The following is a 26,923-nucleotide window of genomic DNA, read 5'->3' as shown; positions in this document are numbered from 1 at the left end:
CAGAATGTCTTGGGTGGAAGTGAAGAACAGCCACTTCCCACCGTCATGAAGGCCCCTTGCAGAGAGTTTTCTTCTCATTTTAAAACGTTTTAACATTTAAGACTAGAAATAAAGTCAAATGTATGTACTTCATCCAACTTCATAGTGACAGATCAGTTTAAATTTACTAAAAGTTGACTACAAGATGGAATGACTTAAAGGACAACTTAAAGGGAATAAAAATGAATTCCTGGGACTTCCCTGGTGGTCCAGTGGTTAAGAATCCGCCTTCCAATGCAGGAGACGTGGGTTCAATCTCTGATCAGGGAACTAAGATCCCATGTGCCTCGGGGCAACTAAGCCCGCGCACCACAGCTAGAGAGAAGCCCAAGCACCGCAAGGAAAAGCCTGCATGCCACAACTAAGACCCGACACAGCCAAATAAATAAATAAATATTTAATTGCATTTTCGCTGAGCCCCTGAGCACCCTGAAGAAAGACAGTATTTTTCAGCTTCTGGTGTGATCATCTGACTGATTTCTGGCCATATAATGTGGGCAACTCCTCATTGATGCTCTTAAAAGGTAATATTTCCACCCCTTTCCACCCTCCCACGGGTTAGAAGTGGACCTAATGGGGGACACTTTGGACTGTGGGGGTGAGGGGAACATCCTATGAATGACAGAGCAAAAACTAAGAGCCTGGCTTTTGGAACAGAACCTCAATACCAGCTGAGACTTTAACACAATAGAGAATTCATCTTCTATCTGGTTTAAGTCACTGTTATCTAGATGCCATGGGACCAAACCTATATCCTCACCAACGTTCCCCAGTACCCAGCCCTCCTCCCCTCCCAAACATCCACCTTCAGGACTTTCTACTGCGATTCGAATAATTTCTCCTCTTGTTCTTCAGTGAAAGGAGTTGTTGTCTGCTTCTTACCAACAATTAGTATCAAATAGAGAATATATCCTATATTAAAGTAACTTTTTGTCAAAACCTAGCCTTAGGCAGGATAATTCTTTCAAATTTTAAGAACTGAGTTGCTAGACCATGAAGAATTTTGTAGATTTCTATTATTTTACTATTAAAATTTTTAATCTTGAAATCAGTTAATCATAAAGTAAAAACTAGCCATATATTTATTTTTATACATTATATACATTTGAGAAATAAATAGTATTCTAAGCATTTAAAAAAGCATCATTATATACAAATAAGGCTTCAAGCCAAATGTATAAATACAGGACCCACTGAGGATTCGATTCCCAAGGCTTCCATTACAAAAGTAGAAGTAACCAGGATGCACAGTCAATAATACAAGCTGTACTTTGGCTAGAATGCAGTCACAGAAGCAACAGAAAAGGCACACATTGGATTGAGAAGATACCTTGAATTAAGGTATTTGACTGGTTATGTCTTCAGAGGTTTGGCACAGAACAATGACACAACCTTGGCACAATAGAGATTAAAACAATGTCCTTTTAAAACCTAAGTACAGAGAAAATCGCTCTCCCCCTTTCCCACCCGACATCACATCTCCTTCCAAATCAATCTCATCCATAAAAATCCCAACCCTTGGCCCAGTTGTTCTCCCAGTTATATATTAATAAAAGAGTTTCGGGTTTCATGGATGGCTCTGAAAAAAATTCCTTGTTTGTTACATCCGGGGCATATTGGTGGGAAATGGCTATACGAGTCCTGATGAAGTTGCAGAGATGAGCATACCATGGGCATTGCCTCCAGGAAGTCTAGGTCCTCACCTGGCTCCTCCACCAACTTGGTATATAATTCTAGGCCCGTGCTGAACCTCACTAAGCTTCGGTTTTGTAAAACAGAGATAATAGTAACTGCCCTGCTCACCTCCTGTTGTGAGTCTCTAATTAAGTGATGCATGTTCAAATCTTTTGAAAATTATAAAAGGGTTCCTCAGATATCATGTATATTAATTCAAACCAAGATCTAGAATTAGGGGCTTTTTGAAGAAGTTCGGCACAGAAAGGGCACTGGTATTGGAGCAAGATATTTCAAGAAGGAAAGAGCATGGCATTAATTCAATCTTGGCACCAGCTGTGTGTGACAGGTGCTGGTTTCTGTATGAACAGACATGTGTAACATATGTAATAGCCTCCAGCTTCCTACACAGAAGAGATTTTGCCAATCATGTTCAGCAATTGGCACCATTCTGTCCCTAGCACGTATAACACTCCGCTTGCCACTCTGCTGGTGATCAAAGATGTCACTCTTAAGGGAAATGCACTTTAACTAAGAAGAAATAGGTAGAAATCACTTAAAGCCTCAGGGTCCCCAACTCTTACATCCTGTAGCCCTCCCAGTGCCCCTCATGCCTTTCATCACATGCATATTCATGGATCATCTAAACGGGAAGGGAACCTAGACATCCCAACCCCATTAGGTTTCAAATGAGAAGATGGTCTGCAAAGATTTACTAAGGTGTCTACTGCCACGTGCTAATTAAGTTTCAGGGCTTAATAAACATTTGTCCAATCAAAACATGAGCAATGGAGGGGCTTTCCTGGTGGCGCAGTGGTTAAGAATCTGCCTGCTAATGCAGGGGACACGGGTTCGAGCCCTGGTCCGGGAGGATCCCACAAGCCGCGGAGCAACTGGGCCTGTGAGCCACAACTACTGAGCCTGTGCGTCTGGAGCCTGTGCTCCGCAACAAGAGAGGCCGCGATAGTGAGAGGCCCATGTACCGCGATGAAGAGTGGCCCCCGCTTGCCACAACTAGAGAAAGCCCTCGCACAGAAACGAAGACCCAACACAGCCAAAATAAATAAATAAAAATTAATAAATTTCTACCCCCAACATCTTCTTAAAAAAAAAAAAATGAGCAATGGAAAAAGAAGAAAGCCAATGATGTGTACTTTAGAGAAGGAGCTGGGGAACAGGACCGAATGTAACCAGTCCACATTACCAGTTACCCATTGAACCCCAAGAGCGAGGACCACCACACCTCCCCAGATCCACTCTCCCTCCCCCGGTGAACAAGGTCCCAGGTCTGCCATCCTGACACGAGTCAGCTCCCAGCAACAAGACCCCTCACTATGACTCAAGTCAGGTCAGGCAGCTGACAGCCTTCCGCACAGAGTCACTCAGAGCCTGTGTTCCTTGTTGGGTGAAGCACAGGCTCATCCAGTCACTGAGAAACCAGCCCGGTATGCACAGAGGCCAGGGCATCGGCCATTTGCACACAGATCTGGACTTAGAGCAGCAGCGGGAACAGCAGGAACAGCAGGATGTGGTCTCCTCTGGAGAAAAGTCCCAGCCATCATGGGAGGCACGGTGCTGGGCCCAGCAAGTGGGCTCCTCCCATTGCTCCAGGGTCAAGGCCAAGAAGGGTCTTTCCATCAGGTGGGTCCTCAGCAGTAACGTTCCTCCATGTGCTTGGAAATCAGGGAGTGGGGGGCCTTGCGGGCACCTTCAAGGTTGCTCCAGGGTTGGACTGAAAGGAACCACGTGGGAGTGGTGTTCATTAGCTGGCTTTGCAAACATGCAACTCTGTTTACCACAAGACCAAGCTTTCTTCCATACCTCTCAGCCTCTTTTATTTGCTTCCCTTTCAGAACAAATGGAGAAAGTCCTAAATGCTCCTTCCTCCCCCTCCCCCAACAAGCCACAGATTCACTTTGAGAAACACCACACCGGAGCCTGCTCTGGGTTCCTAGTTCCATACACCTCAGTGTTGGCGTCTGCGTATTTAGCAGAATACTCACCCACAGCACGCACATGTGTACACAAGCACACACACACACACAGCTCCGGGGAGAACTATAAAGTGCCCCTTTGCTTTGATCTAGAAACACAAGAGAGCCGGCAGTATGGCAGGAAGGAGGCAAGGCAAAGTCAAGACATCTTGATTCTAGTCTCAGCTACACTAACACGCTATTGAGCCTCTCGGAACCTCAGTCTCCTCTGTGAACAGGTGAACGGTCTCCATGGCACGAGAGAGAGTACTGAAGGTGTAATATATGTCCAGGGATTCACCACTTCCTGGTGTTAATTTTTTACTCGGGCTCCTATTGTTTTCTGTTCCTTTAAATGCAAAGGAAAGAAGCTGTTTTCTCCAAGAGGTATTCTGAGGCGATGTATAACGGTCTCAACTGTTATGAAGTTCTGGAGCGGAAAAGAAGTATATAAGAATAAGAATAGCAATCCTTCCTGGGTGTGTCCCATTTACATGGCTGTTCTGAGGATCAATGAAGTTCATACATGTGGAAGCACTTGGAAAGGTATAAATTTGAATACAAACATAAAGAATTAAAATTATTACTATAGCAGAAAATCATATCCAGACTAGACTGAGTCAGTTAATTAGATGGGCAATTTTCAGAATCCCACAAGTCCTGTGATCACCGAGCTTGTGGTCACGTTGATGCTCCTGAACAGGAGACAGAGTAGCCCGGCCCTCCGGGCTGGCAGACAGTTAATCACAGGGCATCCCAGCACGGGCGCGGCTGCTTGATAATTGATACCCAGATTGAGGAGAGGTGACTTATCTGAGCAAGTGGAACCTCCACGCGCGAGAAAGAGCACAGGCTTTAGAGTAAACCAACCTGCTTCAAAGCCTTACTCTGCCATCACCAAGTGGGGGACCTGGAAAGAGTGACCAAACCTCCCTGAGTCTCAGGTTCCCCCACTGTTCACAGGGTTACGACACCAGCCATGAGGTTGATGATCAAAGTAAATGAGATGATGTATGGAAGGCACTGACACAGGGTGGGCACACACTACGTGCTCGGTGTAAGGCAGCAGCATTATTATCTAGTACCTCTGATGGAACCAGGGGTAGGGGCTGGTGAGGGCCATCTCCCTCCTCCTCAGCAGGCATTTAGACTCAGAGGGTGTGTGACGGAGTCCCCTTTTGGATGCACCCACTGCCTCATACCACGAGATCGTCCTTCCTCAATTCTGAGATAATGAGACTTGCATGGAGCAAGGAGGACACTGAAGCAAGAGCATGTGAGCATTCCTGCTTCTCAAAAAGGGGGAGAGTTGCCCACTAATATCCACTCACACCAACCTGGGTTCCAGAAAACTGTAAAGGGGGGCTATGCCTTGTGCTTCTCCCTTACCTCCCACCCAACTCCCCACTCCAACCTGGTGCCCAGAAGGAAGCTGGGAGCCCTGGAACTTCCCACAGCCCCAGTCACTACAGAGAAGTTCCATCTAAGATGAGGACATGGGTACCAAGCTTGGGACTTAGTCACTGAAAGACCTCATTCCAGCAGGACCATGGCTGTGACACCTACAGGATGAAGCACAGCAAGAGGCAAAGGGACATTCACATCATCCAACAACCTATCACACTGATTTGTCTATCTCCTTCCAGCAGAAGGTCATCTTCATAAAGGAAGGGACTTTTATCTGTTTTTGTTGACTTCTATGTCCCGAGTGCCAGACACATGTCCTGCCTACAATGGGGGACCCACCAACATGCATTGCATGAACCTCTGAGAATGTCCTGCTTACCTGGTTTCATTTTTCATTCTCCAGCCATCCCGACACTTGTGAAACCAGAGCTCTTGGCCAGGGGATATGCGGGTGTTCTCAAGATCTTCTGCACAAAAAGTCAATCTAGTAGGAAAAAGAAACCACTGATGTAGCCAAAACTCTAGGGGTAGGTACATGGCTGTGCATCAGCCCTATGTTGCTTTCTGGACCTGAGGCAGATGGAATAAGGAGAAAAGAGAAGTTTTTATCATGTGACCCCTGACTCAAGACCCTTCAGGACTCCCCACTGCCGCTACAAGCACACTAAAAGGGTCTCACTTTGATGTCTCCCATGATTCAGCTCATGCAGACTTTAATCACACCCCTTCCACCCTCTTCCTTCTGTCTGTCCAAAAGCCTGCCTGCCTACCAAGGCATGTCCTCTCTGAAGCCTCCCTGATTGCCCGAGACCTTATTAATCTAACCCTCCATTGACCTTCCAATTTCATAAATAGGCACATCCTTATATAAATGTTGCTTTTGTTATTGTCATTACTTCTTATGGCATGGAGTTAATAATGAAAGCTTTAGCTCATTTTAACACATTATATCTTGCCTTGAATAGCTTGTGGATTCTTGCATCCATGGTGGACTATAAACTCCTTGAACAGAGGAACTCCAGGTCCCTCCAGCATGGTGTCCAGAAATACCATTGAAAAGTGTAACTGGAACTCAGCTGTGAGTTAATATCAAAGATTCAAGAAGTAGACAACGAAGATCACAGGAAGAATCAGTGATCTAATCATCGTTTCAACTGTAACTTACAGCCCAACTATGTGGGCTGCTCCAGCTTCAGTGGTGTGTGGACAGCATGACCTCATGACCAATAGACATGTGGTACAACTGACCGTGATGCTTACCAGCAGGACAAAAGCCACATTTCCGAGCAGCTTTCAGAACCTTCGCCAGGAAGCCCAAACAGCCCATAAACACCCGCAACACTCACAATCAGGAAATACAAATGAAAACAACAGTCGGGGACCAATTCACACTCAACGGAATAGCAAGAATGTCCACCAAAGATAGATGAGGAGGAGGGGGAAAAGGAAGCTCTTACTCTGTGGACAAGATTAAAAATTTGGGGCTTCCCTGGTGGCGCAGTGGTTGGGGGTGTGCCTGCTAATGCAGGGGACACGGGTTCGAGGCCTGGTCTGGGGGGGTCCCACATGCCGCGGAGCAACTGGGCCCGTGAGCCACAACTGCTGAGCCTGCGCGTCTGGAGCCTGTGCTCCGCAACAACAGAGGCCGCGATAGTGAGAGGCCCGCGCACCGCGATGAAGAGTGGCCCCCGCTTGCCGCAACCGGAGAGAGCCCTCGCACAGAAACGAAGACCCAGCACAGCCAAAAATAAATAAATAAATTTATTAAAAAAAAAAAAAAAGATTAAAAATTTGTCCAACCACTTTGGAGAGGGATTTAATAATATCCAGTCCAGTTGGAGAATACATATACTATAACCCAGTGATTCAACATGCCCCGAAGAAGCCCTCACACACGTACACAAGGAAGAGGTCCCAGGATGTTCGTCTCAGCACTATTTGTAACTGCAAAACAGTAGCAACAACTTAAATATTCAGCAGAACAGTGGTGAAACTATTGTTTGTGCAGTGGCAGTTTACATACAGGAGTTGAATGTGAATAGACCAGATCTGTATGCATTGGATAAATCTCATAAACTATGTTAAATGGAGAAAAGCAACTTTTAAAGGAATATGTCCACTCATGTAAACTTCAGAAGCAACCAAAACAATTCTATAGGTTGTTTATGGATACAAAGAGAAGTAGTGAAAGTATAAAAATCATGAAGAGGAAAACACAGTAACATTAGTTAATGTTGGAAGATCAGTACATTTGGTTTGAAAGGGGAGGAGCCGGACAGGGGAGGGGCACAAAGGGGCTTCAGCTTTATCTGTAATGTTTTACTGTTTAAAATCTTATATCTGAAACCAATATGAAAATGGTTTACAGTTATTAAGTCTCAGTGATTTATTAAACTTGAAATATTTTATAAAAATGATCATCTTTCTGCTACCACACATCTTTCTGGTACAGGCTGCACTTATAAGCACCGAGAGAAGGAAAAAGACATGCAGTTATCTAGACCACAGCCTTCATACTAACAGCTCCCCTCAGCTGGCACCCACCCCTGCCACATACACACCAGTGCACAGGTCTTTAGACCAGAATCACTCAGACAAGAACCTAAGCCTCCACCCCCTGCATGGCCAAGCTGAACCATAGGTGGTGAATGGAAACAGGATGCATGAAGAACTGTAATGGAGAAAATGCCAGAAGAGATAGAAAGAGGGTGGAGCCTTCTTCCCACCATCCCAAGGCTGGCAGTGACCTCCCGGAGGTCTGCTGAAGGATTTGGCCAAGGAAACCCTCCTCTCTTGACAAAGGTCTTCGGGCTTCCTGGCTCCCACTTAGAAGCTGCTCCAAGAGTCAAGCCGTGTTTTAGTGGCTGATTCAGGGGTGGATTTTTTGTGTTAGGCTTGGTTAACAGACGTGGGGAAACTGCCAGCTGGCGTGGCACAGAGGAATCTGTTACTTGACGTTAGCGCCCCACCCATGTCCTTGAGTCAGAGCCTCCCAAGGAGGGGTATAATGCTCTGAAAATTGGATGCAAGGGAAGCCAGGACTCCCACAGACCTCATGCATGCAGGCTCCCTAAACTGGACAGTCTGGTTTGCTCTGGACAGGAGCAAGCAAAGGCTTTTGGTTGCATGGGCCCCAGAGCAAACAAATTAACAAGGCAGCATTCCTAAAGGGCCCTGTCCAGGAGAAGCCCTCTTCCTCCGGGCCAGCACAGGGCTTGGCAAACGGAACAAGGGCTGGATTCCAGCCCCCGCTTGCCCACCCCTCTCAGCCCAGGGCCTGCGATCAGGGCACAAGCTGCACAACAGTTGACAGAGGCCTTGATCTGGAATTCAGTTTTCCTCGCAAAGGGTTTGCGGTTTTGCCCATGTACTCTGGATACGGAAAGATGGAAGGTGTATGCTTAGCAAAGGAAAGGATGCTGCAGAGACACACGCCTTCTGCTGACCATGGACACAGAACAGGGAAAGGGTCGTGAGGCACTTACTTCCTCTGGGTTTCCCCGGATTTGACCCGGATGCGTCTGATATTCAGCTCTTGCTCGGACCTGCGGGGCTGAGACAGGTAGCTGCGAAGCTCTTTCCACAGGTTGTACCAGGACTGAGAAGTCCTCTCCCAGGTGAGTTTGATCTTCAGGAGGTCTCCCAAGTCCTCCTCGGTGTAGACCAGGAAGGTGTTGGTGGCATTCAGCCCGATCTGCTCCACTCTGCAAAGGGAGAGGGAAGCTGGTCTCAGTCCCCCCGCCACCTGGAAAACTGCAGCACCGTGGGGGTTGATGCAGGGGCAGCATCTGCCCCACTCGGATTGGAGAGAAATGCACAAGAGGTCCCCCCTACGTCCTCCACGTCCCACCAGCAGGACCAGGATGGAAACTCAGCTGTGCTCCACACGGGCAGAGAGATCATGTTGCCCACGGTACCCCAAACCATTCCTGAGCATCCCCCCATTCATGCTACTTCCTGGGGGGACAAGACCAGGAAAGAACAGAAGTGAGAAAGGGCAAAGAAGTCACATCCCCACTCAGCAGTGCCTCCTCCTCTCAGCCCACAGGCATCCATCTCCCTCGAAACTCTCAGCCCCCTCTGCCTCTCCCTCTCACGTGGCACTTGGGGGAGCCTGTCTCACCCCATCTGTGTGCATGAGTGTGTGCGTACAAGCCTGTTCCTCCCGCTAGAGCCCCAGCCCTGAGAGCGAGTATTCTGATGACGTTACTTTGCACGCCCAGCATTACTCAGGGTGGCGCTTTGCACCTTACAAGTGCTCAACATGTACAGATCACCGTGTGCCCCTCCCACAGATCATTAGAAACATGCCAGGGCTGATGTTTATCAAGTTCCAAATTTCCTAAAGCCTCAGGAATCAGGCGTTCTCTGAAATGAAACAGCAGTTTCTGCCCAGCTGATCCAGCAGATTCTCACGCTGCTGATTCATCCCAGGAGCTGCCCTCCCAGAAACGTTCTGAGTCAAGGGCTAGGTGGAGAGTGTGAAGCAGGAGAGGAACCACACAGCTCCTCCCTGGCACTCAGACTAGCTCCCCTGCGCTTGTTCATCTGGCACACAGAGAGCTCCTGCGCTCTCTCTACTTTTCAAACCAACTAGTTCTCTGTCCTGAACTCAGCAAAGGAAACCTGTGACTTACATTTCCAAAGGCAGAATCTGGGAGTCTGCATTGGTGCCATAAATGGTGACATAAAAGGTGGGCTCGATTCCTCCCATGTTCTTGTAGCTGAAGACATGGATTTTCATCTGATAATGGTAAACTGCAGAGACAGCAGAACAAAGACATTTGTGAGCCTTGCTTGTCATCTTAGGGCACTCTGACCAAAACTGAGTCACCCAGCACAGTGAGTTGTTTGGTGTTTTTTTTTTGTGGTATGCAGGCCTCTCACTCTTGTGGCCTCTCCCATTGCGGAGCACAGGCTCCGGACGCTCAGGCTCAGCGGCCATGGCTCACGGGCCCAGCCTCTCCGCGGCATGTGGGATCTTCCCGGACCGGAGCACGAACCCACGTCCCCTGCATCGGCAGGCGGACTCTCAACCACTGCGCCACCAGGGAAGCCCGAGCACAGTGAGTTTTTAGGGACTCTCATCCTTTTGGTCCAGCCCAGCCTCTAGCCTCCCTTTGATCTCATTCTGTCCAATGACCTAAGAGGTCACTGCAGTATAGAAGAAGGAGCCCTGAACTTGGGGTTTGGGGGACCTTTGGGGGATGCTGACCTAGATGCTTTCTAGCTGTGTGACCTTGAATTAAGGACCAAGGTATTAACTTCTTGAGCCTCAACTTCCACCCACAATACCCACAAAACCTTACGGTTTTATAACATGCTATAAAAATGCGAGATATCATTTTGATCCCCTGTTAGTCCTATCACAGATTATTTTGATGATCAAATGAGAAAACAAATATGAAACAGCTTTGAAAAGCTAAATGCAAGATAGAAATTTAAGATAGCGATATTGTGATCATAGAGTGATGATTCACGTCACAAAAGGAGTCCCCATCATTTATTTTTAAAGATTTACTTTCCTAGGCATACACAATTTAATGTGATTTGCAGTTATTTGATTTAACTGCAGGAATGTGCCTGTCTACAATGTGGTATTTAGAAGGAGGAAAAAGGTCCTTCCCCAGGGCAATGCAGGTTTGGATGAAGGTTACCTCTGAAAGGCATGCCTGCCCGGGTTTTTAGATACATTTTGCTGTTCCTCTTGTTCCTCATTTTCTTGGCATTGTAGCCAATGCTATTACAACGGTTCTTCCGGCAACTGAGGCAGATCCCCTTTTTGAAGCGGTTGGAGTCCGTGCACTGGAATGCGAAGCTCGGCTTGTCCTGATTCACCAGGGAGTCGACAAAGAGATGTACTGCCCGCTCGTGCTCGCATCTCACCACCTCTGCAATTGCTGGGGGAGAGAGAGATGGAGACCATCAGGATGAGCTGCTTCTCGGTGATCCGCCCACTCCATCAGTAAGTACTGTACACTTCATCAGAAATAACTGCTTTTCATGTCGCTGTTAGTGTGCTTGTTTGTGTCATTCTTAATGCATGCCCAGTGATATGCTGTCTTTAGAACTGAAAGCCAGGCCTGCCACCGAACTGCTTGCCCTCCGGGGGGGAAGACAGCACTGATACACATGAAGCAATGAAGAGCAAGAGAGTGCATAGGACAGGCACTAAACAGGGTGATGGAGACCAGTTGTGCAGTAAGAGTCACTAAGTCCCGATAGAGTCACGCGGTCACAAAATGCTGGAAATGGATCAGATGCTAAACATCATCTAGTCCGGGGCTCAGCAAACTGCACCTTGCAGGCTGGCCCCATGTTAGTAAAGTTTTATTGGAACATAGCCACACGCATTCATTTACCTATTGTCTCTGGCTGCCTCCATGCTACGGTAGCAGAGTGGAGTTGTTGAAACAGAGACTGTATGGCTTGCAAAGCCGGAAATATTTACTAGCTGACTCTTTAAGAACATGTTTGCCGGGTTTCCATGGTGGCGCAGTGGTTGGGAATCCACCTGCAAATGCAGGGGACACAGGTTCGATCCCTGGTCCGGGAAGATTCCACATGTCACGGAGCAACAGAGCCCATGCGCCACAACTACTGAGCCTGCACTCTAGAGCCAGCATGCCACAACTACCGAGCCTGCATGCTGCAACTAGAGAAAGCTCACAAGAGCAGCAACGAAGATCCAAGGCAGCGAAAAATAAATAAACAAAATAAATAAGTTTATAAAAAAAAAAAACTTAAAAAGAAAAAGGAAAGAAAATGTTTGCCAGCCTCATTCTAGTCCAATACTTTCAGTTGTAGATTATGGGCCCAAATGCCCTTAGAGGTGAAGTCATTTGCTGAGGGTCACAGAGTCAGTTGGTTGCAAAGTTAGGAGTATAATTTGGATTTTTGTGACCCGCAGTAATCATTATTTCTTGTAACCAGAGGCTAAAGCCAATAGTTCCAGTAAATCCTTGGACCTTAAGAAAAATTTGGCAAAGCTCCCCTTCCCCTTCCTGATTAACATCACCAGGCTTAAGAAACGCCATCATCTGATCCCCCTGAGGCAGGGCTGAACTCCCCTTGCATGAACCCCCAAGCCCCGCAGGGGCTCCTTGGATGTTATCTCCTTGGGAGAGGGCAACTTAAGACTGAGTGACAGCATGGACATCCCAAGAGCAGAGCATCACAGTGGAGAGAGCCAACTGGGGCCAAGATTTAGAAATGCTGCCAGGATGCAAGGCCGTGAGCAAATGAGAAACCAAGCCCATCAGTTTCAACAGCAAACTCACTTCAGCCCAAGACTGCTGGGAATAGGCTTAGGCATTCAGGAAGACAGATTATAAGTGAATGGAGGAAGAATCTTGATTTTATTTCTTTAAAATGTAACCAAAAATTAAATTATAGTACTTCCATGCTAAAGAACATTATATAGCCTTTTAAAAGAATAAGGTAAGTAGATATATGTACTCTGATGTCTAAGAATGCCCATAATATGTATTAGGACTGAAAAAGCAAAGTTGCAGAACAATGTGATTTTGAAAAATATCACACACACACACACACACACACACACAAATAAATTTGCAAAGCAGTAAGAGTGGAAGGATACACACAACATGATCATATTGGCTACATCTGGAGAGTGAAAGCAGTAAGGTGTGGGAAATGAGGGGGTATTTTTACTTCTTGCTTTAGGCAATTTTATAATGCTTGATTATTTTCCCAACAAATATGTATTCCTTTTGTTATAAAAAGAAATTAATCAATAATAACTGTGGGGCTTCCCTGGTGGCGCAATGGTTGAGAGTCCGCCTGCCGATGCAGGGGACACGGGTTCGTGCCCCGGTCCGGGAGGATCCCACATGCCGCGGAGAGGCTGGGCCCATGAGCCATGGCTGCTGAGCCTGTGCGTCTGCTCCACAATGGGAGAGACCACAACAGTGAGAGGCCCGTGTACCACAAAAAAATAAAAATTAAAATAAAAAAAAAATAATAATAATAACTGTGACCTCAAAGCACAAGAAAGCAGAGCAGAGACCACAGGAAGGCTGTTAATAGGCTTGCAGGATGATGAACTGTAGAATAAACAGTGTTGAAGGACCACTAGGGGGTAGTGGGAATAATGAAACGGGTGCTGTCGGGAGCACTAACAGCTCTGGCTGATTTAGGAGGAGATGCTATAATTGAGTCAAAACAAAAAATAAGGAACTCGGGGCTTCCCTGGTGGTGCAGTGGTTGAGGGTCCACCTGCCGATGCAGGGGACACGGGTTCGTGCCCCGGGTCCGGGAAGATCCCACATGCCACGGAACTGCTAGGCCCGTGAGCCATGGCTGCTGGGCCCGCGCGTCCGGAGCCTGTGCTCCGCAATGGGAGAGGCCACAAGAGTGAGAGGCCCGCGTACCGCAAAAAAAAATAAAATAAAATAAGGAACTCACTTCCATATGCAATTGACCCCAAGACATCGTTGAGTCCACAGCCCGGCTGGAAGTCACCTCCGTTGGGGTAGATGTCAATGTGACCCACGGGCATCTGAATCCCGATGCTCAAGCCAAAGGAGCGCGTGTAGGTGTGCAGGACATCCACGAAGTCTGCATCGTCAGGGGACAGCCTCTTGTGGATGTCAACCCCTTCAAACATGGGCCCAGCAGGATCCAAACCTACAGCAGAAGGGGGAGCCAAGACCAGCTGTGTCAGGTGCGCTAAGGCAGTGAGTCCTGATGGATAGCTAAGTCGGGGAGTATAATATGAAGACATCCCCACCCTGGGAATCCTAAAGGGTGTGGTGCCTGCTGCAGAGGAACGTATGCTTTCTTCTGAAGCCTTCACCTGTCCTGACAACTCAGCTGACTCAGTAAACTGGCCACGAAGTTCAACTGACACGTGGATCTGAGGAACCGTGCACTGTCAGAACTGAAGCAGTTCTAGAGGCTTCCCTGGTGGCACAGTGGTTAAGAATCTGCCTGCGAGTGCAAGGAACACAGGTTCGATCCCTGGGCTGAGAAGATCCCACATGCCACAAAGCAACGAAGCCCGTGCGCCACAACTACTGAGCCTGTGCTCTAGAGCCCGTGTGCCACAACTACTGAGCCCGCGTGCCACAGCTACTGAAGCCTGCACGCCTAGAGCCCGTGCTCCAAAACAAGAGAAGCCACCGCAATGAGAAGCCTGCACACCACAACGAAGAGTAGCCCCCGCTCACAAAACTAGAGAAAGCCTGCGTGCAGCAATGAAGACCCAATGCAGCCAAAAATAAATAAATTAAATTAATTAATGAAAAACAAGAAGAACTGAAGCAGTTCTAGAAAGAACTTGGGCTGGCTGAAACTAAGCCATTCATTCCATTTATTCTGTCTTAATTTTAGCAGAATTTTGACAGAATAACTAAGCTACCTACATCTTCAAGAGGGAAGACTCAGTCTCCCCAAACTGAGCTATTTGTATTTGGACTTACACTTCCCCTTCCTTCCATTATGAATCAGGCCCAGGAGTGGGATGGCAAGAGGGGGGTACCCAAGGCACACTGAGCAGCCATATCTCAAGCCTCCAGAATTCCTCTCTTTTGCAGCCACAAGGAGAAAACCTTTTGTCTGCAAACTTTCTGTATTAAACAAACAAACAGCACTGCAGAGAGCACTGGTTCTCACATTTGAAACAGCACAAATATCTCTGGGGAGCTTCTTACAAATTTGGATTCCACCGTGTAGCTATGAAAAACTCTGGGAGGACGCACAAGCCCCAGGTCACCTGTGTGTATGTGTGTCGGGGGAGAAGGCAGGGAAGGCAACTGCAAAGATAGTGGCAGCAACAGAGACACTTTCACCATCTTGTATAATAGCTTGGGAACCACATGAGTGTAAAACCATTCAAAATAGAATTTGCAAAGCATAAAATGCAGATTCCCTGACCCCCAAGAGATTCTGATTGGTAGGTCTGGTGTAGAGCCCAGAAGTAGAGCTGATCCTAAAAATAAGTGGTCTGTGGACCAGATTTTGGAAACACTTCTCCATGCTTCAGTAGCATTTCAAAAATGAAATCTGAATGTCTTGATTCATACAGTTCTTGTGCGCTATTAAGGAGTAAGGGCTTGTCAAGGTAATACTAGCTCCTATTACCAAGCTTAAGTAATTATGGGAGCTGGATTCATCCCAACCTAGAGCCCTGCAGACACAGAGAGGGGACCTGGAGAAAGTTAAGAAAAGATTATGTGCAGGCGAGGAAGGGGGTTTGTTTAGTATAGAACAGTGGTTCTCAACTAGGAGGGATTTTGCTCCCGAGGGGACACTTGGCGACGTCTGGAGGCATCTTTGGTTGTCACAACTGGGGAAGAAGGAGAAAAGAAGCTGCTAGCATCAGTGGGTAGAGGCCAGGGATGCTGATACACATCCTGCAATGCACAGGTCAGCTCCCACACAAGCATTATCTGGCCCCAAATGTGAATCGTTACTGAGGTTGAGAAACCTGGATCTAGAAACACCTAGGTAGGGAGGAGGTATGACCAAGAACAGAGCTGTGAAAGCAGGAGATGAGTAATAGAACAGTGTTTTCCAGACCCCAGTGCAGTGGAACAAGGGAGCACATCGTGAGGCTTGAGGGGGGTCATTTTAGGATAAACAAAAGGTAGAACTGTTGTCCAGAGTGGACAGTAAACTTGTGGAACTCGCTACTCATGAGAACTGGTAATGAATGATTAACACTCTGAAGTTGAGAAAAATGTATGAATGACAGAGGCAGAAAGGGAGCCCAGGCTGCCTGGGGGCTCATCTCTAGCCCAGGACCCAAAAGAAAGATGGCACAAAAACAGTGGCCTCCCGGAATAGCCCTGGATGACTCTTTTTAGGGACTGAATGGACACAGTACTGACACAGGTGGCCTCTCCCTGCCTCTCACTATGTCCTCTGGAGAAAAAAAAAAGAAAGAAGAGGAACATTCTGCTTTGCAGCCAATAAGAGAGGGGCTCTTGTATTGGTGAACAAAAGTCTCCACCAGACAGTCAGTGCCATGGAAACCAAGCTGGGCTGGAGGAATGCAGGCGGCTGACGGGGCTTCTGGAAAGGCCGGCTGGCAGGCAGGCTGAGCTTTCACCTCCCCAGACTGACCCCGCCTGACATGTAGCTAGGGCCCACCGACTCTGGGGAAAAGTTTCACAATTCACTTCTTAACTAGGAATGGGAGGGTGAACGCATCCCCTCCAAAAAAAGAGATGATGGAGAACCACCTCTTCTTCCATACAGTCAGACTCCCCACAAGGTGTTCTGTCCAGCAAATGGAACATACACAGGCATGCACACGCACACACACCCTGTTGTGCACATGCATACACACAGGAAAACCTCCACCTTCTGGCCTGGCAGGGCAGAGGCTGCTGCGCTGTAACAGCTACTGTATCTCTCCTACCAGGAGAGCGGCAGCATTGTGCAGTGGTGAGGTGCAGGCTCTGGAATCTGATGGCCTGGGTTTGAATCCCAGCTCTGCTACTCAGGATGTGAGATATCATTAAAGTACATACTGAGTCCTATTTTCCCCATCTGTAAAATGAAGCCCAAGGACCCTTTTGCCTGGATGCTATGTGGCTTACATATGGCATAAAATTCCTGTCACACATTGAGTACTTGACATTAGGTAGCATCTAGCCCATAGCCTGCAGGATGGACACTTAGTTCATATCTCTTGAATGAATGAACAGATCTGCTTGCTTATTTATTTATAACTAACAAGACACAAGTTCAATTAGAAATATATGACCTCTTCCCTAATACGTCACGGAATTCCCTCAGAAGCCTAAGAGGATAAAACTTTAGCAAACCTCAGTCCACAGCTCTCTGGTCCAAACAAGACTGGGGTTCAGGTACCTCCTGCAGGTCCAGGCTAAGGACCCCTGCTGGCCTCTGTACAGCGGCATCACTGGCCTCTGCCCCACACAAGCTGCAGTCTCCGGCCCTCTTACCAGTCAGGACCACCTGGTTCCCAGACCCATGGGAAGTCTGAGAGGAGAGGAGAGGGCACAGGCCTCTCCCATCAGACATGCACAGCAGCATGCGTCAGGTCAGCCGGATACCCTCTGAGGTGCTGCCTGGCAACTGGACAGAGGCCACTCCTTCCTGTTATGTTCACCCCGGTCCCCTGCTCCACAGAGAGAGGCCGCAGAGTAGGGGCTGTGCTCAGGACATGCTGGCCCCAATGCTCTACGCAGACAGCCCAGAGCACTGATTAGCATTCTGCCGGCAAAGCCCGCATCTCAGCAGCTCCCACCCAGACAGGCAGGGGGAAAGAACTGGAACCCTCCTACTAGCCCCATCTCATTTCAGGTTTAGAAAGAGGGAGAGGGCGGATCTGCAGCTTGTCTTTGTTGCCAAGGACACTGGCCCTGGTGCTCTGGCAGGGGCCTTGTGTGTGCTGCAGTTTGAGCACAGCTGGCCGAGCTCTGCAACATCTTGCCTCTTGCTGGGGGCTAGGAGGAGGTGCTCAGCCAATAGAACCCCGAGGGGCTTGAGGCCCAACGGCTTTGCTCCAGCGATGGGTTAATGAGCAGTCATGTGTGGCCACATTGCCCATTAGACAGTTCAGGCCCCGCATCTTGATAACCAAAAGTAAAGCTCTCAAGCTACGCTGAATCAAACAGTTGGATCTAAAGGAGTGTGTGTGTGTTTGCTCATTAGACTTAAGCCCAGGGACAATGATTTACGCAGGGCTACTAAACCTCACAAATGTATATATTTTTAAATCTGCCCCACTGGCTTGTTGCTGAAACCAGAAACTCTACCTTTACTAAATCATTCTCTAGCTAAGGACTCCCTTCTACCTGAACCCTGTTTTCAAACGAAAACATTGCCAGGAAGGAGATGATTAACTCTTTTCTTCTGGGTGGCCAGTTAGGCCCTTAGTATGTTGGAGGTGAGGGAGAAGCTGGGAGGGAAAACAAATAAAAGAATGCTAACAGGGGGATAAAAATTCAGGGCAACAAATTTGCCATTAAGGACTTCCCTGGTTGCACAGTGGTTAAGAATCCTCCTGCCAATGCAGGGGACACAGGTTTGAGCCCTGGTCCGGGGAGATTCCACGTGCCACAGAGCAACCAAGCCCATGCACTGCACCTACTGAGCTCACATGCTGCAACTACTGAAGCCCACGCACCTAGAGCCCGTACTCTGCAACAAGAGAAGCCACCACAATGAGAAGCCCGTGCACCGCAAAGAAGAGTAGCCCCCGCTCGCCGCAACTAGAGAAAGCTCGTGTGCAGCAACGAAGACTGAAGGCGGCCAAAAATTAATTAATTTAAAAATATATATATAATCTTAAAAAAAAATTTGCCATTAAGTTTCTTCTAGAGGAGAGTATGTTTTCTGAGAGGGCCCTCAAATGGGGAAGAGAATCCTTTCCACTTTTCACAATCATTCAATGATTTAAATCAAACTCTCATATCAAAAGGTCACCAATTATTTGTCAAGGGGAAGCGGGGGAGGGAAGGATTGGGAATTTGGGATTAGCAATTGCAAACTATTATATATAGGATGGATAAACAACAAGGTCCTACTGTAGAGCACAGTGAACTGTATTCAATATCCCGTGATAAACCACAATGGAAAAGAATATGAAAAGAATATGTATATGTATAGCTGAATCACTTTGCTGTAGAGCAGAAATTAACAAAACATTGTAGATCAACTACACTTCAATAAAATTTTTCTTAAAAAGTCACCAATTCTGCCTATGGAATGTGTATCTCTACAAATAAACTTGCTTTCACTTAAAAAAAAAAAAAGCTCACTAAGATGGAAAATTCAAATTTCTATCGACTACCTGGGTACCAAGAAAGGTAGCAGAAAGGTCTCTTTAATGACAACATTTAACCACTCATTCTAAACAGGTAATTATCACTAATAAATATGCCAACTAAACATGGGAAAGAGGCTGTTAGTGGATGAAATAGAAACTAGAGGCAGAATTCAAACTACAACCCATCTCTCATTCCTTTCCCTTGAGGTCCTGGCATTATCATGAGCAGAGGCTAGGAGTGAGTACCAGAAGCTTGCAGGCCTGGGCTCCACCCCGGTTCTGCCCTTGAGTCTTAGCTCTTTGCCTCTGGGTGTTTCCTCACCTGTTGCACCAGACCTGGTTTTCAAGCTGTGCTCCCTGGTGCTCTGGGACCCGGAAATTCCTCCAGAAAAGGGGGAGGCTCAAATAATAAGGTTAACACTACTTGCAAATACCCAGCTTTGACCAGAACACACCTCCTATCTGTTTCATACATTGGGGACCTGCACATGTTCAATTTGAAAAAGGGCTCTGAGCCTTTTTGGACATTTGAAAAGCCCTGGATTAGATGTTCTCCAGGTTTCTTCCAAGGCTAACCCTCTACGGCTCACTCCTGCTGCCTCTTAGGGAGCACTCTGGTTCAGGAAAGCCTGGTGGGCAGAGCAGCTGAGGGAGCTCCAGGATCAGCCATGAGTGAAGGGAGCAGCACTTACCCGTGATTCTGCCCACCGTGCCTTTCACGAAGTTGCCAGCGTACCCGGCCACGTGAGCTCCAAGGCTGTAGCCAATCAAGTGAACATCCCCGAGAGAAAAATCCTCCTTCGCCTGCAGGAAGTCACAGAGGTGTGTGAGTGAAGAGTGTGGTCCTGAGCCCCAAGGCCACCAACAATTCAACAAGTCAATCACGTTGGGGAGACGCGGGAGGGGGTGGGGGGGTGGCAGTGTGGAGCTCAAAGCCACCAGGCTCACTGGAGACTTAAGTGTCAGCCACAGCCTGCAACAGGGTGCTCCCTGCCCACCCTCTTAGGCCCATGAGCTGCTGATCTCCTCATTCCAAACCTGCCTGGGACCCCAGATTTGAAGCATCAGACCCTGACAGGGCACTCAGCAGTGGGGGTGAGGAGGTGGCGATTTGACCCCATGGCTCAGGAATCAAGCTCGACAAAACAACCCAGGTAGAGGACTGAGGACTGTTCAAGACTCCTGACCAGAATCCTGCCAAAATTATTCAGATTCCATGGGCTTCTAAAAGGAAGCTCAGGCTGTAATTACCCAGATAATAGGGTCACTTAGCCAGTGTACCAGCCAGTGTACCCCTGCCTCCGATTAAGTCCACTGATCTCAGGTAAATCATTAACCTATAAAAAGTAAATATAAGGGCTTCCCTGGTGGCGCAGTGGTTGACAGTCTACCTGCCGATGCAGGGGACATGGGTTCGTGCCCCGGTCCAGGAAAATCCCACATGCCACGGAGTGGCTGGGCCCGTGAGCCATGGCCGCTGAGCCTGCACGTCCGGAGCCTGTGCTCCACAACAGGAGAGGCCACAACAGTAAGAGGCCCGCATACCGCAAAAAAAAAAAAAAAAAAAAAAAAAAAAAGTAAATTTAAGACCTCAAGATCTGTTTTCCACATGTTATGCAAGGCACTAAGCTACATTGGTTTGAACCAACCCTCCGTACCCTCAGCCCAGCCACCCTTCAGAGGCCAGAGCAGACTTAAGTAGGTATTTAAGATTACAAACTGGTCCTGGCTTCTGAGGGCATCAGCAATTAATGAACCAAAAGGCAAATTTTCTTCCTGCAAGTAAAGTAAAAGGAAAAATCCAGAAATGTGTCAATAATTAGAAAGTTTTCTAAAAGTCCCAGCTTCCAAATATTTCAAGCAATATTTAATTCCGTAAAAACTGGAAGCTCAAAGATATTCTCAGACTCCTGAAGTTCACTGTAACTGACCTGTCTGATCTGTATTTTTTTTACAGTCTTAGAATTTTTTTAATAAATTTATTTATTTTATTTTTATTTATTTTTGGCTTCGTTGGGTCTTTGTTGCCACGTGCGGGCTTTCTCTAATTGCAGCGAGAGGGGGCTACTCTTGGTTGCAGTGTGCGGGCTTCTCATCGCGGTGGCTTCTCTTGTGGCAGAGCACAGGCTCTAGGTGCATGGGCTTCAGTAGTTGTAGCACACGGGCTTCAGTAGTTGTGTCTCACGGGCTGTAGAGCGCAGGCTCAGTAGTTGTGGCCCACGGGCTTAATTGCTCCATGGCATGTGGGATCTTCCCAGACCAGGGCTCAAACCTGTGTCCCCTGAATTGGCAGGCAGATTCTTAACCACTGTGCCACCAGGGAAGCCCCTGACCTATATTTCTTAAAAGGGTTCAGGTTCAAGGTCCTGCTCGTAAAAGGAGATGACTCCCTTTGCTCCCGTTACCTGCAGCCAGTTGAGCATCCTGGCAATGCTGTGTCCCACCTCCCTTGTATGATTGACCGCGTCTGTGTAAAGCTGGTGAGCCAGCGGGAGCCAGTCCACCACCACGACGTTGGCTCCTTTCTCTCTTGTCTTCAGGGCTGACACGAGTTTGTACAGCCAGCTTTCAAACATCCCGCTCATCTGCAGAGAAAACAGGACTTTTAAAAAAATTCTTCTTCTGGGTTTCAGAAATCCTAATGAATATGGAATTCGGTTCCGTGACCTTCTCCCCAGCCACTTCCAAAACGTTCACATTGCCTACCCAGGCACCAAACACTTGCACATGAGCCGGGCCAGCCACAGGCAGGATTGCTACATGGGTGATTGTCTTCCACTGCGCTTGACATCTCCAGTTTTTCCCATCAAAGATGTCAGAGCTGGTGTCCTCTGCTGATGCCCCACTGACTGATAGGCCCCCTATGAGATATAAGTTGGTGGCGATGCTGGCCTGAGGTTAACCCAAGTCCCTGTCACAGTCAGGCAGGTAAGTGGCCTGGTCCATCATTCAAAGGCAGCTGAGAAGGGTTGCCCTGGCGAATTAGTTTCTTTCTCAGAGATGCAGGGAGATTCTGTCTCTTAGGCAAATGCAGAGTTAACAAACGACCCCTTCCCACAAGCCATCTCTGCCACCCTTTTTGACCCCAGAGTAGGGAAGATCTGTCCCTGGAATCCCAAATTAGAACTCAGAACACACGTTCCCACAGAAACAAAGTGTAAATGGTGACTAGGTCCAGTTGCTTGCCCATCCACAAGTACCTTATTAGATAAATAGATTTTCTGTGCCTGGCCTGGGAATCCTAACGCTATTTACAATCTTGCTTCTATGGGAAACTGCTATTCCAAGTTCCAAACAGATGATAAAAGAACTTTCTGGAATGCAACCCATTTGTAAGTTGCAGGCAGTTTGTATTTGCATTTTGACAGGGGGCCTTATAAAGGTTCAAATGCATAATTCTAATCCTAGGCTGTGGGGTGAGGATGGATGGCAGGCCCTTAATCATCCCTTCAATTACATTAGGTAGATAGGTGCCTACATACCACCCACCCCCACCAGGCCTGACCCCAACAGTTGGTGATAGACCTAAAGACCCAGAAAGCATGTAACGGATATGAATTTCTCATCATTAAGAGGCGGAATGTCCCCTCCCAATTAGCCCAGGCAGAAACCTGCTCACTTAATAGTGCCATTTTCCTACAGTCTGCCATTAGATGAATGAATAAATCCCTCGCTGGTCAAAAGCTTCTGAGGCTGAGTGTTAAAGCCCTTTTTTGTTGAAGTTCGTCATGGGCTTTTCAATGTGAATTGCTCAGCTAGGTCATATAAAGACTCCAGTGCCTTTAAACGGAGCCATCTCTATGCAAACAGGAGGGCACCAAGCCAACCAGGGCCAGCCAGCCAGGCCAGCTGCCTCCTCACAGACTCTCTGAGCCAGTCAAGTTGCTTCAGTTCAGCTCAGCTCTTATGGAGGGATGGCCCCCGCGACGCAGTGGTTGACCAGTGTAATTAAGCATAATTAGAGGGCCCCTTAAGAGCCAGTGGAGCTGGGCTGCTGCCCTCAGGAGAGCCACTTTCTGAAAGCCCGCTGTGTGCCAGTGTTAAATACCGCCCTGCTGGAGTCCAGATTGCCCCCTTAGCAAAGTGCCCATTACATTCTTCACAGCTGTCTGAAATACAAGCAGCCCACAAGAAAAGAGGGGGAGAGAGAGTGGAATCTGGAAGCACCAGTATTCTTTCTAATTGACCAAAACAAAGGAAACCAAATCTCCCGGAAAGCTGTCGAGCTCCCTCCCCCAGAGGCGGCTCACCGTCCATCCATGAATGATGAAAAAGGTTTTGGCTGTCATGTTGAAGCCACAGTCTTCTAAGGGCTGGCTGTGGCCAAAGGAGAGGTAGCATCCTTCATGTTCTGGGTCCTCAGAGGTGCGGAGGTTAAATCTCACAGGGGGTTTGGCAGCAGCCGGTACAACCCTGGATTTGTTGAGCTCATCTGGGGAGAAATAACAGAGCAAGGGTATAACTAGCAGGCCTGGGTGGTGAGAGATCTAGGGTCTAGTTCTAATTCACTCTTGAGCAAAGTACTTAACCCCACTGGGTTTCAGTTTTTACATCTGCTGAATGTTTCCTCCTCACCTCCCAGAAGAGTTGCGAAGATGTTATAAAAGGGACATCTCACCAATATTTGAGTATTAATTAGTCACTAGGATCAATTACTGTGAATCTGAAATGTCTCTCTTGCTTTTCTTTCTTCTTCCCCATCCAAACGAGTTCTCTTTCTTTCCCTCAAGTTACTAGTTTCAGAGTATGGGTCCTTAATGCTTTTCCTGAAATGCTTGGGACCAGCTGAGTTTCAGAATTCAGAAATTCTCAGATTTTAGAAAGGTATTATGGCATATATATATATATATATATATATATATATATATATATAATATATTATTATATATATTATTATATAACACCCCCAGCAGGGTCTGGGGTATTCCCATTCATCAAACACACCAATAATATTTCTGCAGGGAAATACATAACTACTCACACTCAAGGGGAAGAAAAAAAAGATTCTAAATACCCTCTTGTCGGTTCAGGTCAGTTTTTGCTGCCAAATGAGTAAGAGTTCAGGTCAGGTAAGGCCAGTTCTTGCTGCCAAACAAGTTACCAAACAAATTTTTCAATTTTCAAAGATTTTGGATTTTGGAATTGGCGGTAAGGAGCTGTTGACCTCTTATGCAATGGGCTTCCCTAATGCTCTCATCTCGATTTCAACACTTGCTCCAAAGGCCTCATGCATCATCCTCAGTGCTCCTTGCAGCACCAGACATGTGCCAGACATGCTTCTAGTTGGTTGAATAAATTAAATAAGTTATTGAAGCCATGGAGAAGCTCACAAGAGCAGCAAAACCTCTCTTTTCAGCTCCACTGCACACACACAGTGCCGTCTAGGAGACGGCCCTACTACAAAACACAGCCCGTGTCACTCATGGTCCCTATGGCCTTTTAACACTAGGTACTGTCATCACCACACTATTTCAGAAGGTCCTAAATGAGCCTCATCTAGCATTCTTCCAACCATCCAGGATACCATCCCTTGATAACAGGCTAGGAAATTAGAAAATCAAACTGTCCGGTCACCCAGAAATCAAATGAAAAGGTACCAAATGACCATCCCAGGAGCTTCATTTATCCCAGAGTTAAAAAACAAATGGAGTCATGGAAAGAGAGACCAGAGTGGTGGACAGGTTGGTGGTGAAGCGGACAAGGGGGAGGACAGCAATGCACCAGATGTAAAAAGGGTAAGGTTCCAGAAAATGCGACTAAATATGCATGAACAGAACTTTGTCATTAAAGTAATGAACAAAAGCCCCAACTGACAGAAATTTGAACCACGGACATAACTCATTCAATATCTCCCAATTTCCACCCAGATAGCCGCTCACAGAGACCAGGTGGAAAGTCCAGGAAAAAAGGAAAGGGAGTCTGCTGGCTTCCTGGCACCGACTTGTGGACAAACTCACAAACTGACATAAAAGGTTCACCTTAGCAGCTGGCTCTCTCTGACACCACAGTTCTCTAGCTCATTTCTACTACTTCCAGCCTGAGTCACTTCAGCCTCTGGAACTTCATGATTGTCCTTCATCCGGATGTCCTCAGGCTCATTCTCTTACCTCCTCCAGTTCCTTGCTCAGGGGTCAGCTCCTCAGGGATGGAAGCCTGGTCCCAGGCTAACACTGCACCACCTTCTCCCACCAGCCCTCTGTACTTTCCTCCTCGGCTTTATTTTTTTCCATAACACTGAGCACTATTTATATATTTTAATTAGTTGACTAGCTGTTTTCCCACCACTGAAATGTAAGATCCATGGGGGTAGGGGTTTACACCCATTTTGTTCACTGCTCTATCCCTCACTCCGAGAAGCATGCCTGGCAAACAAATACTTTTTTGAATGAATGAAATGGCCCCCAAATACTCAGAATCGCAGAACATAGAAGTTGGAAGGAATGTTAGCATTTTACAGGAGAGGAACTAGAGATGCAACCTACCCTGGTTCAACTGCACTAGAGTTGGGAACATGTTAAATAAAACAAGTTTTTTCCATTCATTCCAATGAACCTCCTGCATGCACATAAGCAACATGGACCAACCTCATTTGACCCAACCTCAGCAGAATAGTAGAAGATGAACTAATAGTGTGTGGTTCAGAGGTTCCCAGCTCTCCTCTGCTTCACTAATTGACTTGGTACTCCTGCTGGGTGACCCTACCCTCGCCCCTTGGGGCAGGTTCCTCCAGTAGAAAAGACTGCCACGCAGAACTCAGAAGAAAAGCTGGCAGCTGGGAGGAGGAGGAGGAGGAGGCCGGAGAGGTAGAAGAGAAAGAGCAAGGGCTGGAAAGCCTTGGGGAAGAGGAGGCCGGCAACCCGGGGAATAAGCCCAGCAGCTTCTCTGCACAAATTACTCACCTAAGATTTCCGGCAAGCACTACTCAAACCAGAGCCAGCTACCCTGATACCTTAACTTTCAAGTCACCTACACCGAGATTAAAAGGAAAGGCACCAGGTGATAGAGCTCTAACAAGCTTCTGGCCTCGAAAACCCCAGGCTCAAAGAGGAGGACAGGTTAAACAGCTGCTGGCAGCCAACTCTGCTGACTGGACAGCACCGAGCGGAGAACCGTATAACAAGGGGGTGGGGCGAGAGCGAGCGCGGGCGAGCCTGCGGCCTCTTGGATGCCTGGCTGGGGATGTCCTCGTCGGAAGCGCCCAGGAACAAGTGCTCTCCAAGGCTGATTAGGACCAAATGGACAGCGCAGGGGGTAAGGAAGGAGAATGTCGCAGGATCGAGGAAGAAGGGTGGGCAAGACAGAGGGGAACCGGCACAGAAAAGAAGTTGTGGGGTGTTAATAAAAACAAGGACACGTTACCTTGCAGCCGACCCTCTGGACCAAGGGTTGCGGGACCTCCCGCGGCAAAGCAACAGTAAGCGCTCCAGAGGCAGAGCAGAAGACCGGAGCTTCTCATCCTTCCCGGCCACCACAGCCCCTTCCCCCAAACGGGACTTTTAGAAAGACCACAAAAAAAAAAAAAAAAAAAAAAAAGAGCCGCCTCTCGAACGATGTTTCCAGCAGTCCGAGCCCGTAAGACCCGAAGTGGGAAGGCTTCTCTCGACCAGAGAGAGTGGTGGCCTTAGACAGCTGCAGGTGGAGAAGGTGGAAAATGAAAACTTGGCTAAACTGAGCCACGGGGTGGTGCGGGGAGTGCGAAGATGCTCCAACCAGAACCAGATCTGCCCTCACCCGTGCCGCTCGCCCGGGAAGCCAGGGCTCGCCACTGTCACACCGCGAGCTCCCCGGCGAGGTAGTTTTTTAAACTATTGGAGTCATCTGACCCATCGCCAGATGGTGATTTGCATAATTTATTCCCGTCCCCGGACTCTGATTGGTCACACCTTCGCTGACGCCCGAACCAAAGACTCCCCAAAGTTTGAATGAAAGCGCCGCACACCCACCGCGTGGACACTCCGCACGCGCCGCCTTGTCTCCTCCCCAGTCAGCTTCGCGGGCAGCCGCGCTCTCGCCACCCCACTTTTTCCTAGTGTCCATGCCCGGACCCTAGATTCTCCGCTCGCCC

At 47.8% G+C, this 26,923-nt stretch overlaps 1 protein-coding gene across 2 annotated transcripts; it reads right to left on the bottom strand.

The window, feature by feature from the left end:
* Window positions 1-985: 985 nt before the first annotated feature.
* LIPG (lipase G, endothelial type) lies at window positions 986-26,362 on the bottom strand. 2 transcript variants are annotated; one of them, XM_082640461.1, is made up of 10 exons: window positions 26,218-26,362; window positions 23,109-23,290; window positions 21,264-21,443; window positions 19,551-19,662; window positions 13,521-13,742; window positions 10,751-10,993; window positions 9,731-9,851; window positions 8,579-8,797; window positions 5,473-5,577; window positions 986-3,445 (listed from the first exon to the last, which is right to left on the bottom strand). In XM_082640461.1, exons 1-10 carry the CDS (start codon window positions 26,312-26,314, stop codon window positions 3,424-3,426), a joined length of 1,503 nt encoding a protein of 500 aa, XP_082496587.1. In that variant the 5' UTR covers window positions 26,315-26,362; the 3' UTR covers window positions 986-3,423. The 2 variants fall into 2 exon arrangements, with proteins under 2 accessions (XP_082496587.1, XP_082496588.1); XM_082640462.1 differs by lacking the exon at window positions 10,751-10,993.
* Between the last annotated feature and the right edge of the window lie 561 nt (window positions 26,363-26,923).

Source organism: Mesoplodon mirus (genome assembly GCF_964341445.2).
Source record: "Mesoplodon mirus genome assembly, chromosome: 13".
NCBI lineage: Eukaryota > Metazoa > Chordata > Mammalia > Artiodactyla > Ziphiidae > Mesoplodon > Mesoplodon mirus.
This window is presented reverse-complemented; position numbering and strand designations above follow the sequence as displayed.